The 12,581-nt window shown below is 29.7% G+C and overlaps 3 protein-coding genes across 3 annotated transcripts; 1 reads left to right on the top strand and 2 right to left on the bottom strand.

The window, feature by feature from the left end:
- Positions 1 to 1,011: 1,011 nt before the first annotated feature.
- On the bottom strand, positions 1,012 to 4,671 carry LOC144998018 (DNA double-strand break repair protein). The gene is made up of 6 exons (XM_078957859.1): positions 4,442 to 4,671; positions 4,252 to 4,323; positions 3,508 to 3,541; positions 1,800 to 3,339; positions 1,482 to 1,572; positions 1,012 to 1,211 (listed from the first exon to the last, which is right to left on the bottom strand). The coding sequence occupies exons 1-6, from the start codon at positions 4,519 to 4,521 to the stop codon at positions 1,172 to 1,174; spliced, it is 1,857 nt and encodes a 618-aa protein (XP_078813985.1). The 5' UTR covers positions 4,522 to 4,671; the 3' UTR covers positions 1,012 to 1,171.
- Positions 4,672 to 6,129: 1,458 nt separating this feature from the next.
- On the top strand, positions 6,130 to 8,283 carry IMP4 (Ribosomal RNA processing Brix domain protein). Its single transcript, XM_078994263.1, has 9 exons — positions 6,130 to 6,366; positions 6,445 to 6,528; positions 6,698 to 6,807; positions 6,897 to 6,947; positions 7,034 to 7,177; positions 7,415 to 7,504; positions 7,605 to 7,711; positions 7,793 to 7,877; positions 8,066 to 8,283. Exons 1-9 carry the CDS (start codon positions 6,255 to 6,257, stop codon positions 8,162 to 8,164), a joined length of 882 nt encoding a protein of 293 aa, XP_078850389.1. The 5' UTR covers positions 6,130 to 6,254; the 3' UTR covers positions 8,165 to 8,283.
- A 1,953-nt stretch (positions 8,284 to 10,236) lies between these two features.
- Positions 10,237 to 11,514, bottom strand: LOC145045327 (RNA polymerase II transcriptional coactivator KIWI-like). Its single transcript, XM_078993667.1, has 3 exons — positions 11,153 to 11,514; positions 10,746 to 10,768; positions 10,237 to 10,474 (listed from the first exon to the last, which is right to left on the bottom strand). The coding sequence occupies exons 1-3, from the start codon at positions 11,397 to 11,399 to the stop codon at positions 10,424 to 10,426; spliced, it is 321 nt and encodes a 106-aa protein (XP_078849793.1). The 5' UTR covers positions 11,400 to 11,514; the 3' UTR covers positions 10,237 to 10,423.
- Positions 11,515 to 12,581: the final 1,067 nt, after the last annotated feature.

Raw genomic sequence — 12,581 nt, 5'->3', positions numbered from 1 at the left:
GGCTTACCATCAATCAACTTAATACCATGAATAGATTTGATACAACACCAAAAAAAATCATACCCTATTTTTATCCTCCACCACCATTTAGCAAGAAAAGCCAAGTTCATCGACTCAAGAGAACTAACACTAAGACCTCCAATTGCTTTCGGTTTTGTAACCACATCCCAAGCAACCCAATTGATATTTCTCTTCTCGTCATCTCCTCTCCATAAAAAAAACCTCATTCTCAAGTTATCTAACACATTAATAACTTTTATAGGAGCCTTAAAAAGAGAAAATAATGAAGCGTGTGACTACTAAGAACCGGGTATACAAGTGTAAGTCAACCTCCAAACGATAGACTTTTAGCTTTCCACTTGGATAATTTCGCCTTAAATTTGTCTATCACCGGAACGAGCCCCAAACGGGAGGCCTAAGTAAGTAAAGGGGAGGAAAGTGGACTCATATTTCATCTTTTCTAACCCACAACACATAAAAATCCCATATTTTCCAACCCACTCAATTCATTCAATTTTTAATAAAAATCATACAAACTAATTAAAAAACATACAAAACTAATTTAAGAACATATAAAATTATTTTGGTACAAATCTTAAAGCAAGAAGTATAAATACTCAATAATGCATGGGTTGATAAATGGTTGATCAGGTTCATAAACCCACTTAGATGACAAACCGCTTGACCACTACTTGAAGGAATGGAGTCTTGGAGGTACCGATGATAAATGATTTTTTTAAGTTGTTATGTTTGATAAGCCAAAAAATAACTTATAAGCTAGTTTAAAAAAACTACTTAAATTGACTTTTCTAGAACTTTTCAAAAAAATTCCAAATATACCTTAAAATACCTTAAATTTGTTATAAAAAACATATTCTTCTAAATGTCGTTTTGTTATTTTATATATTTCAACTAGCTTATCAGCTAATTTGGTATCAACTAGTTTTTCAGCTGTTACGCCAAAAGAAACACTAATACCAAATAAAGTTTGCCTGTATTAAGTCTATCAAGTAAAAAGAAAGAGCACCTTCGCATTTATGGACAAAACTACATGCCCTGAGCAAATTATGTTTAATCATTTCCAAATTTACATGTCAATCATCACAAAATTGTTCCTGATTCCTCAAATGTTGTACCAAAAGTATAGATTCATCATCAGCTTCTTAGAGGCTTATTTACAACCCATCAATTCCTTTAGTCTATCTGCTTCACTGGATAACATTTATTTTTCAGAAAAAATAAATAAATAAAAACCTTAAAGACACAAAAAATTATATACAAATAAAAGATAATATAAAAATATCCATAAATATGTTTAATAGTACAATTAGCAAAACCTCCCTGGGGACTTTTATGCAAAATAATTTTTGATTTGGTGTAATACTTGAAAAAAGAGAGTTTGTCCTGTTTTTACATAAAGCATATTTTATATCTACCATGTTATATAAACGAAGCATATCTCAGTTATAGAAAGTGCATACCTTTTAGGAAAAGAGGGAACTAACTCTTCTACTGCCTTGATCATAGTTGAATAGTCATCTTCCTGATGAGTAGTTTTTTCTTTTCTTGCAGCTGCCAACAGTGATTTAAGTTTATTAAACGGATCAATCAAATAAAGTCATAAATAAAGGGTAATAATGGATTTGTTTAATGATATTTAGGTAGTGTTTGGTGTAATGGAAAAGGAGAAGGAATGGAATGGTTCATTCCATTCCATTCCATCTAACAAACATACCCTAAAAGGTAAATTGCAAAAAAAACGAAAAGGAAAAGGAAGTGAAGATAGTAGTTAGAAGTACCTTTACTATATTTTTGACTTAAATCATTGCTTCCACTTTCAAGATAACATAAATCCCTGGAATTTAGTTCACATCCTTCCATTCGTGCAAAATCACCCAACATACGACCAATGACACGATACGCCACCATACTCACCTCATCACTAGCACCTTGTACACCAAGGTACCGATTTCCACAAATACCCTTATCATCATCAAACACTAAATTCCTTTCCAAGCTTAAATCTTTATCACAAACTCGATCCATATCCATATCCGTTTCCATTTTTCCAAAACTCACCAAGTGATATGGCATTGAATTAGTAACTTTCAAACTATTCAAGGAATCCGATTCCATCGAACTAATTCCCATCATGGAATCGGAATTAGCCAGTTTGATCTCAATCTCCTCGGTACTTCCTACTTCTTCATTGAAATCATTGAAATTAGACACATTATTTTCCCTATGTTCTTCATTATCTACACAAATATCATCACCATCACTTTCTCCATGATCCTCCATGTACACATCAGCAAACTCTAGGTCAAAATCATCTTCCGGGATCACATCCCACAAAACTTGCTTCATAGAAGCACTCACATTCAAAATACATTCCACTTCTTCATCTACTTTCATTTCCACCATACGTTTATTTTTCCTTTTAGGACTTTTCTTTATAATAGCAAGAACTTTAAATAAAGACCGTGGAATGTTCTCAATATCACTACACTCTAAAAGATATTCCATCAACAAATTCTTAACCCGTAAAGGCGAAGCATATAATTTCACATCAGGGTCGATTATAAGTTGTATTTTCTTTAAAAGTTTTAGTTCTACATGGTCAACTAGTTTGATACACATTGCAATCTCGTTTTGAAGAGAGATAATTTCGGGTGAAAATTGAATGAAGTTAGTTGCATAGTGATGTCCTTGAATCAACTTTAAAGTCAACCCTGCAACTTCCATTGCTTTTGCTAATGGTTCTTGTAATGAATCCCCTTCACTAAGTTTCGAAAGGAACCCTAAACACTTTTCTCTCAATCGCTTGATCAACATGTTGCGATTCCATCCGGATCTTTTTCGGATTAACTTCGGAATGTAATCTTTGATTCCACGGAGTTTTCGATGCATGGCGGAAAGAGTTTGAAGAGGTAAATCTTCGAGTACGCTAAGTATCTTATGAACAGCGAAATGGGAAGAATCGGAATCGGGAATGAAACGGGATTCGGGATTCCAACGGAAATTTTGCGGATTCTTGAGTAACGATAAATGATCGTTAGATAGTTTTATCTTTGGGGTGTTGTTTTTCAAGAGGTGTTGTTTGATGATATGTTTCATTTTCCAACGGGTGTTTTCGAATTTAATTGAACCACTTGTTAGTAGTTTGGCAAATTGGAAAAGGCCTTGATTTGTCATGTCATCGATTAGGAATAGAAGAGTTGTAATGTCTGTAGGTGAATGAATAAGTTGCATGTCATCATGAAGAATTTGGTATTTGTTTTTGGATTCATGTTCTTCAACTAGCTTTTTGACAAAAGATCTTATAGTTTCATAGAATACCTGAAGGCAAATATTGAGAAATATCAGGAGATGTGAATAAAAGATTGTGGGCTACAAATGAGGAAGAAGTTGTAACATAATAAATATTATTAGAAAATTTTTCCTTCCGCTCCTAAATTATAAAAAATAACCAATAATAACTTCATCATCAAAATTAATAACACTTACATCATCTTCCCTAAGTAGGCATTCAGGTATGGGCCTGCACACATTAAAAAGATGTTTTATAAATGAGTAACCAACATGGAGAGGGGACTTGTGAAGACACTTAGAAAAGGGCAAATTTGTAAACAGTTTGAACTTAATAGGGAAAGCCTCATTTCTCTAGCTTCTCTATTAACTCAATCTTTCTGAACTAAGCAAAAAAACAAACAAAAATGTATATAGCTTAGCTGGTTGAGTTTTGTACTTGTTAACTCTATCAAACATGCTATACACATAGGTGTTAATAATCAGATTTCAATAATATAACTTGCAACAATGAGTTTTTGGTGCTTGGGTAAGAGTAGCCTACTTCTGCATACATTGTACACTTATTTGATTATTTAAGTGGCAATAATCAGCTTTCAGTAGTAATATATTAGCTGCAACAAACTAATCATCAAAGGTGTTGAGTAAACTTGCTTTACCAATGTTTTGTCTATTACTTTCTTAAACCTAAACCTCACTCAACACCATCAAAAATGATGATTACAATGTCCAAAAACTATCTTTTGTTAGAGATGATGAATGAATTAATGATTCAATATCATATCACTTTCAATATCCATGTCTAAACAAACCCCTCAATATAGAACGTAGAACTAAAATTTGAACTAATAAGTAGTCAGATAGAGCTTTTAGGAACATAGCTACGTTTTAACTCAAAGTAAACTCATGTTAATAAACAGAACTGGATCCTATCTCGCGTACCTTTCAGGTTGAGATTTAGATTCTTTTAGTTTGCCAGCTTCGTTTCCGGATGTTGGTAATCCGATTAACCACCTTGTTTCAAACAGCATCAGAAATAACCAGGAATTAGAAATTATATGAGCAAAAAGCAGACAAAGATAAACGCAATTGTTGAAGAAGATTTGGAGAATAAAGCAGCTGAAATACAAACCTTCTCTTGTTCCTAAGCTCCTTCTCTTGAAGATTAACTTGTTCCAACAACGATTTGCAATCTTCGTACCAGAATTCCATCTTAGCGATACAAAAAACAAAGGAGACGTTGCTCAAATTTCAGATTTGTACGAAAAAATCGTCAGAAACAGAAATCCAAAAGGTGTCTTCAGGGGTTTTTGGGCGAGGGTTTTACGCCGAATCCGCGCCAGTGGAGTTTAGGGGTGTTTGGGGAATGAGTTTTGAAATTATTAGTGGGTGATTTTAAAATAGGTTATTAGTTAAAACTAATAAAATAAAAAAGTTTTTAATAAATTTTTTAGATACGAAAAAGTAAAGTTTTTAAAAAGATAGAAAAATCTTAGATTTTTAGTTTTTTAGTTGTTTTATTCTTAAAAAACAATTTTTCTAATCTAAATATTTTTTAAAAACTATTTTTCCTAAAAACTATAAGCTAATAAATATTTTTTTTAAAAATCAAATGATAAAAAAAACTAACTCAAACACACTCTTAGTTTAGTTCTTTTAATGGCTTTCTTAAAATCTTTTTAGTATTTGAAAATATCAAAAAGGTTTTAGAAACTTTTTATTATTGAGATTTTTTATATAAAAAATAAAAAATTATTTTTAATCTTATCATTTTTATTGGTTTTGTTTATTTTGGCTTATATATTTCATAATAATAAATATTTTACATCATGGTTATATCTAAAGTATTAATTTTTTTAATTATATAATCTATTTGATTAAATATATATTTATATATATATATATATATATATATATATATATATATATATATATATATATATATATTAAAAAAATAATTTTCAAAATATACAATTATAAAGATTTTAAAATATCATTTTAATATGTTATTTATTAAAATATTAATATCAACTAATGTGATTTTTCAAACATATGGAGGTATTCTTAAATTTTTAAAAATTAAATAAAAATGGTTTATATAGTATATTTTTTAGGGTTAATTTCATAAAATACCTTATATTTTGTGTTTTATGTAAATATATTTGTTAATAAGTTTTTAGGGTTAATTTATAAAAAACCTTATATTTTATGTTTTTTTAGGAATAAACATAATTTTTACTTTTTTCATGAAAAAACGTTATATTTTTTGATTTTTTTTCCAATTTCTCCCTTTTAGCTATTTTTAATTATTTTTATAAAATATGAGGGTTTTTCAGAAAAAACTAAAAAAGTTAAGAATGTATATCGAAACATTAAGAAGGTTGAAGGTTTTTTTCTTAAAAAAATAAAAAGTTAGGGTTGTTTGGAAAAAAATGAAAATAAAAAAATTATAAGGTATTTTTCATGAATAAATAAATATAAAGTTAAAAAAAAAATATATATATATATATATATATATATATATATATATATATATATATATATATATATATAAGGATTTTTTTATAAGATTCGCTACTTTTTTTAAACACTCCGATTTCATAAAGAATAGAAGAACTCACGACTAGAAGCCAATGAACAATGCACACGCACAACTCACAGCACAAAAACTATTTCGAATAAATTTGTTGAGGTTGTAACTTGTAAACGTTATGTTGGACTCACACTCACTAGAGGTTGGTGACCGTTAAATATTTTGAAACTACGGGGGCCAAAGAGTACAATCCGCAATAGTTTTGTGCAATTATCCTATTTCCACAGACTCCTAAAACCCTAACTGGTGCCCGCTACCTGCAAACTTAAGCAAAAACCCAAAAACCCTATTTTCTTCGATATTGTTTTAGGAGGAGAAACTGCAAGTAATTGTCTGTGTGTAAAGACAAAGTATGTTGCGACGGAATGTGAGGTTGAGAAGAGAGTATCTGTATAGGAAAAGTTTGGAAGGCAAAGAACGTTTGCTTTACGAGAAGAAACGCAAAATCAAACAAGCTCTTGAAGGTTTCTTTTTGTTCGAATGATTACTGTTACTTCTTTGTTTCTGTTTGGTTAAATTATATAATCTTGATTTATGCGCAGAGGGGAAACCAATTCCGACTGAGCTCAGAAACGAGGATGCTGCTCTTCGCCAAGAAATCGACCTCGAAGATGAACGAACTGCAGGTGTGTTTTCTACCCTTCAAAATCGATCTTATTTCTGAAGTTTGTCCATTGAAAGATGTCATACGCGATTGGGGTTTTAGATTCATAAAAGACGTTGTATGATTTGGCATCTAAAGATGCTGTATCAGAACACGATAGTAACATTGTCTTCTAATTTTCTTCAATCTAGTTCCAAGATCAACCATAGACGATGAATATGCAAATGCAAACGAAAGAGATCCAAAAATCCTACTAACCACATCTCACGACCCAAGTGCTCCTCTTAAACAGTTCGTAAAGGTTTGCTATTTACTAAATTATTATCTTTTAATACTTTTCTCTAGTCATATTTTGTCGAAAAGCAGTTTCTTTAATGGCTTTAATTGCAGGAATTGAAGTTTGTCTTCCCCAATTCACAACGTATGAACCGTGGTGGTCAGGTTAGATTAAAAATTTTAAACATAGATTGATTCATCATTTATGACAATTGATTGTTGAAACTTAATCTATTTTGGTGAATGCACAGGTTATATCTGAAATAGTTGAGACATGTAGAGCACATGACTTTACAGATCTTATACTTGTTTATGAACATCGTGGTGTACCTGATAAGATTGTTATAAGTCACTTGCCTTTTGGTCCAACTTCTTATTTTCAAATCCTCAATGTGGTGAGTAATTAAGCTTCTTTTTTGTATTATTTTGTTTCCATAATGCAAGAAATAGCAACACACATTTTTTTGTGTTTTATAGCATCTTACTTTCTTTTCTTTCTATTGCAACATTGTACTTTCAGTTTTTTCTTATTAAGCCTTTTTGTATTTTAAAGCATTACCTAATTTTAGTGAAAATATGATGCTATTTCATGCACTTAATTCTTGAATGCATATTCTGATATTTTTTTATAGGTTACAAGACATGACAATAAAGACAAGAAGGAAATGGGAACTGTTTCTGAGGCTTATCCACATCTGATTCTTAACAACTTTTCAACCAAGGTATACAGTCACTTGTTTTTCCATATTGATTTTAATTTCAATTTCATTTGAAATCTTTTTTTTTTTTTTTTGATATTTTATCGTTTGTGTGATTGAATAGATTGGTGAAAGGACTGCAACCATCTTAAAGCATCTCTTCCCAGTGCCTAAGCCTGATTCCAAACGTATAATCACTTTTGCTAATCAATCAGATTACATTTCTTTCAGGTAATTGCTTATCATGATTTTAATCAAATTAAATTAAATGCAACTCTTCAAAAATAAATAACAAGCTATATGTTTTTACAGGCATCATGTCTATAGGCAAAGTGGAGGTCCTAAATCGATTGATTTAAAGGAGGTTGGGCCTCGATTTGAGTTAAAATTGTATCAGGTAACATATCTTATAAAATCGTATTTTTATTTCTTCTTATTACAACATTTTACTTTGAACAAATATAACCAATAGTAGCATTGTCATCTATATACAAAGCAAATTTCTGTTCACTGTTTTAATAAGAAAACCTTGAAAGTACAATGTAGAATGATATGAAAGATAACTTTTTCCCTGTTTTGTTGCAGATAAAGCTTGGAACAGTTGATCAAGACGAAGCACAAACAGAATGGGTGTTGAGATCCTTCATGAACACCTCCAAGAAGCAGAAAGTTTTAGGCGAATGAGACAAAGATTCTAATTGGCCCCTCATCTTTCTTGGGCTGTCATTTTTGTTTTGTTTTGATAAATTATTTCCAGACTGTTATATGTATGTATCATTTACTTGATATAAAAACTTTTAATAGTCCCAGTGTTTCTAATTTATACCTTTAAAAAATTATTATATTTTTTAGACACAATACTCTGATAAAAAAACAGGGCCATGTGCAATCAAACTAACATTAAGTTTCACTCAAAGTATCTTTTATTGCACTTTTTCATTATGTGATGTACAATCTATACGAGGATTTGGCTAACACCGATCTTTGGTTTCATTATGTTATATGCACAATCCATCAAAAAGATTTTGATTAATATAAATTAACAACTATATTCATAAGTGAATGTATATACGTTAGAATAATTCCAAATATATCAGCAAACATTATTTTTATCCAAAATCTTTTAGTTATACTTATCTCCTATAATGGTTTCTACATCTCTTTTGAAAATTTTGTAGTCTACTACTTTAGGTTTCTACATCTCTTTGCTCTCATTGATCTAATATTTTATGCATATATTTCATTAATTACTAACTTATATTATAACATGTTTGCCTTCGGATGTATATTTTTTGTAGGTTTTTTAGTTAACCTACAAATTTAATGTGTTTTGTGATTGGAGATTAGAATATTATCAGCTTAAGCATTCCTGTTTTCTTTGTAATTTAGGAGATCTCATTTATTTACTAGTTAGTCTTCTTATCATGATTATTTTATCATTAATTGATTAGTGGATTTTTATGGAAATTTTATCAGAGGGGTGTTTTTTTCCTTGTACCAGGCTCACACCTATCTGGTAATATCGTAAAAAAGAAAGTTGACTTTAGATAGGATTACTATATATAAGGTTTTGATTGTTTTTAATATTTTGTGAATTAGTTTCGTATGATTTATTTAGTTTGTATTTATTTCAAAATACATAAAATTGAATGGGTTAAGAGATATGAGTTTGTATTTGAAAATGAGAAAAGATTGATATGGCGTATGCATGATGCATCGGCAATGATGAACTCTTTCGATCCTTGCTGTTCAACAGATACAAAGGGCTGAATAATTGCTTTTATATTATTATTACCTGATTTTTAAGTAAAATTTTACATTTTGTAAGAGAACAAAAGTCGGGCATACAACTTGACCTTTTTAAAGAGTCAAGAGAAACTTTAAAATATGAGATTATGAACAATAAATTTGAATAGCTCTTTCATGCTTTTCAAAATATTAGTTAATACTAATACGGTTATAAGTTCGGAGAGAATCTCCATCCAGTAAACACCACACCAACTAGTGTACAGTTTTTATTGCATCTTTCTTTTTTCTATTTTTTTATTTTAAATTGTTATTAAAGAATATATATTTTTAAAAATTAAAAAAAACATATTTCTTAGGGTGTTCATTTGAATTGTTCGATTAAATCCAATCAAATAAATCCAAATTGATTTCGATTTTAAAAAAAAAAAGATTTAAATATTTCAAATTAAATTCAAATCTCATCTGATTCAATCAAATTACAATTCGGTTGGGTCAGATTTTATAAATCAATTTTCAAAAAACAAATTAATTTTTTAAACCCATATAATTAAAATATTACCCAATTTTATTTATATAAAAAAAATAACAAACAACTTAATTGTGGTTTAAAGTCTATAAACAACTATTAAAAAAATATATTAAAATCTAATACTTTGTAGATAAAAAGTCTCAAAAATGAACATTAAGGTTATTAATGTTTTTTAATAGGTGATATTTTTTGAATCTATTTGAAAAAAAAAAAAAAAAAGAATAGAATGATAAAATATTATTTGATTTTTTTAGACTATTCCTTTCTTATTTTATAAATCAAAACCAATCTAAATTCAAAGTAATAATTCGGTTTTGTTGAAAACCAATCCAATTAAATGGACAATTCAGTTTTATCAAAATAATGAACAACCCTCCTGATAGTTTGCTTTCTGCCTTTTGGGAAAGGACAATCTAAGGGTAATATCTTTTCAACATTCAGTGTATTTAGTGATAGTTTGCTCTAATAGGATGAAAGATAGCATTGCAAATATATGCTTCTCGTTCAAAAGAAAACCATGCAAAACATCCCACGCTAGAATCCATATCCACCAGCTACAACTACATACATCATATAAGCATACTTGCACCAATGATTCTGGTCAACAGTCAGCAAAAAGAAACAACATTTTAGTCTTCTACTTGTTACAAATAGTGCACCATTTACTATGCAAGCGCCTTGTCAATTTCATCCACATGAGCACGAAGTTCTTTCCACTGCCAGATACAACAACAACAAAACCTCATTGTTAATAAGACCAAAAATATTAAGTGTTTTTCTAGATAAGTAAATGATAATAAATTTATAAAAAGTTAGGACTTGATTAGGAAATCATAGTTTCCCTGACTTTATCTATTAAGTCAAAAAGAACCACTCATATATAGCTCCTTACCAAATTAAATCATGCCCTAGTTAAGTCCATTAAGTCTAAAAGAAACAACACTTTAGTAAGGTCTGTAACAAAAGAGAAGAGCTGCAAATAAATACCTGATCAATGCTCAATGAGATACCTGAAATGACAGTAAAATAAACAATATCAGTAGTTGCTACTTTGCCTTCTGCAGATTGAACTTGGTACATGGATGAACACTAACAAAGGCTCCAATTTGTAAAGGCAAACTGAAACTAAGAAAACCCCTGGTGCAAATAAACCATAGGACTAAGTTCTTTATAAGTTCTTCTAATACGAATTCTAGTTAAAAACCACCGTTTACTGAAAACCCTAATGTAAAAATTAAGGTAAGTAACCCTAGGTCGATACAGTTTAAACATATGAAACCCTAGATAAACCATAAATTCAGACACGGGAAATGCTAAACTAAAAAAACCCTATATGATTATATCATGAAATATGAGGATTTCAGTAAAGACATGAAAGGTAGTGAAGTGTAAACCTTTTTTTCCAGGCATTTGCTTGCCATCTTTGACGTAGAACTCACGTATATCAACAAAAACCCTCCCTTGCCAGTTTCGGACACTAACCCTCCGGTTTTTGGAAACGTCGCAGATGAAGATGGTGTCATCGTCGCCGGAATCATCACCGGATGTGTCCTTCTTGTGCATTTTCTTTGGAGGAGCGTCGTCGTCGCAGATGAAGTCGTCAAGGTCCTTGTCCTTGCCTTTCCCGCGCTTGTACGACATCTTTTTTTCTCTTTTCTTTTTCTTTGTCTCTGTTTGGTAACCTTCAGTCCTGAACCCCCCCCTCTCTCTCTCTCTTAAGAGTTAAGATTGTGAATGTCGTATTTCAAAATAAAGGCTAACGATCAGTAGAGTATAAATATCCCATCCTAGACATAGGCCCTCTCTAATGGACTATCGGCCCAATTTTGTCTTATCAAACAACAAAATTGGGTACATCCTTGTTTCGGGAGTTTTGGTCGGAAGAATGGTGTGATACTCTGAGGGGAGTATCTTGTCCTTATTTTATATTTTAATAACTTGTTAATATTATATGTCATATGTTAATTTTTATTTTAAATTTTAAATTTTTTTATTTTAATTACATTAAATTAATAATTGATTCTTCATTTTAAATTTTAAATTTTAAATTTCACACTCTCATTATATTAAAATAATAATATTAGAATAAAAAATAAAATAAAATTAATATATATTATAAGGTAATATAATTTCATGTATTTATTTAAATAAATAATTATTATAATTTTATGTAACTAAAAGATATATTTTAATTAATAATTTATATAAAATAATTAATTGATAATTTTAAGTTTTCACTATGAAAGTTTAATTAATTTTATAACCATAATTTTCATGGGTTATGAACTACTCTTTTATGGACTATCGGGGGAATTTAGGTTACTCAAGACCTATCATTACACCAAAAGCCCGATTCCTAAAGTTTTTTTTCTTGGATTTTATAAATAATTGGCAACACTAAAAAATATTTTCAAATACTAATGCAATTAATCACATCTGACTAGACCAACAATTTTAGAAGTTTCCAACATTCTATGCTCATATAAACCAGTATAAAACTACCGAGGGCAGGAGTAAGCTCACTATTTTATTTTTTTTATTTTTTAAAAGAAGGCTACAAACTATGTTCGTCCGTTTTCCTTGATCTATCCATGCCCAAGTGTCCGCTAGTTGATAATAATACTAAATTAACTTTTATAACTAAAACTATTTTTGTAAATAATTACGTTTTATCTTTGTTAAAAAAAATGAAATAAATTTTATTTTTTCTACAAAATAAAGTTGATTTTGATATAAAATTTATGTAAATTTAAAATTGACTTTGGTTTGATGGCTAAAGAGTGATAATTTTTTGATTTGGTTGGGTTGTATATTTAAGATAAG

Source organism: Lactuca saligna, chromosome 5 (assembly GCF_052625555.1).
Source record: "Lactuca saligna cultivar CGN05327 chromosome 5, ASM5262555v1, whole genome shotgun sequence".
In the NCBI taxonomy this organism is placed as follows: Eukaryota; Viridiplantae; Streptophyta; class Magnoliopsida; order Asterales; family Asteraceae; genus Lactuca; species Lactuca saligna.
The sequence above is the reverse complement of the archived record's forward strand: the minus strand, read 5'-3'. Positions and strand labels throughout refer to the sequence as shown.

Excerpts from the sequence above, each read along its gene's own strand:
- LOC144998018 (XM_078957859.1), bottom strand. The coding sequence starts at position 4,521 with ATGGAATTCTGGTACGAAGATTGCAAATCGTTGTTGGAACAAGTTAAT. Across the intron at positions 3,542-4,251 it reads TCTAAATCTCAACCTGAAAG|GCCCATACCTGAATGCCTAC; the intron begins GTACGCGAGATA and ends TAATGTGTGCAG. Across the intron at positions 3,340-3,507 it reads GCCTACTTAGGGAAGATGAT|GTATTCTATGAAACTATAAG; the intron begins GTAAGTGTTATT and ends ATTTGCCTTCAG.
- IMP4 (XM_078994263.1), top strand. The coding sequence starts at position 6,255 with ATGTTGCGACGGAATGTGAGGTTGAGAAGAGAGTATCTGTATAGGAAA. Across the intron at positions 6,529-6,697 it reads CGAAGATGAACGAACTGCAG|TTCCAAGATCAACCATAGAC; the intron begins GTGTGTTTTCTA and ends TCTTCAATCTAG. Across the intron at positions 7,505-7,604 it reads TTAACAACTTTTCAACCAAG|ATTGGTGAAAGGACTGCAAC; the intron begins GTATACAGTCAC and ends GTGATTGAATAG.
- LOC145045327 (XM_078993667.1), bottom strand. The coding sequence starts at position 11,399 with ATGTCGTACAAGCGCGGGAAAGGCAAGGACAAGGACCTTGACGACTTC. Across the intron at positions 10,769-11,152 it reads GCAAATGCCTGGAAAAAAAG|GTATCTCATTGAGCATTGAT; the intron begins GTTTACACTTCA and ends CTGTCATTTCAG. Across the intron at positions 10,475-10,745 it reads TCTCATTGAGCATTGATCAG|TGGAAAGAACTTCGTGCTCA; the intron begins GTATTTATTTGC and ends TGTATCTGGCAG.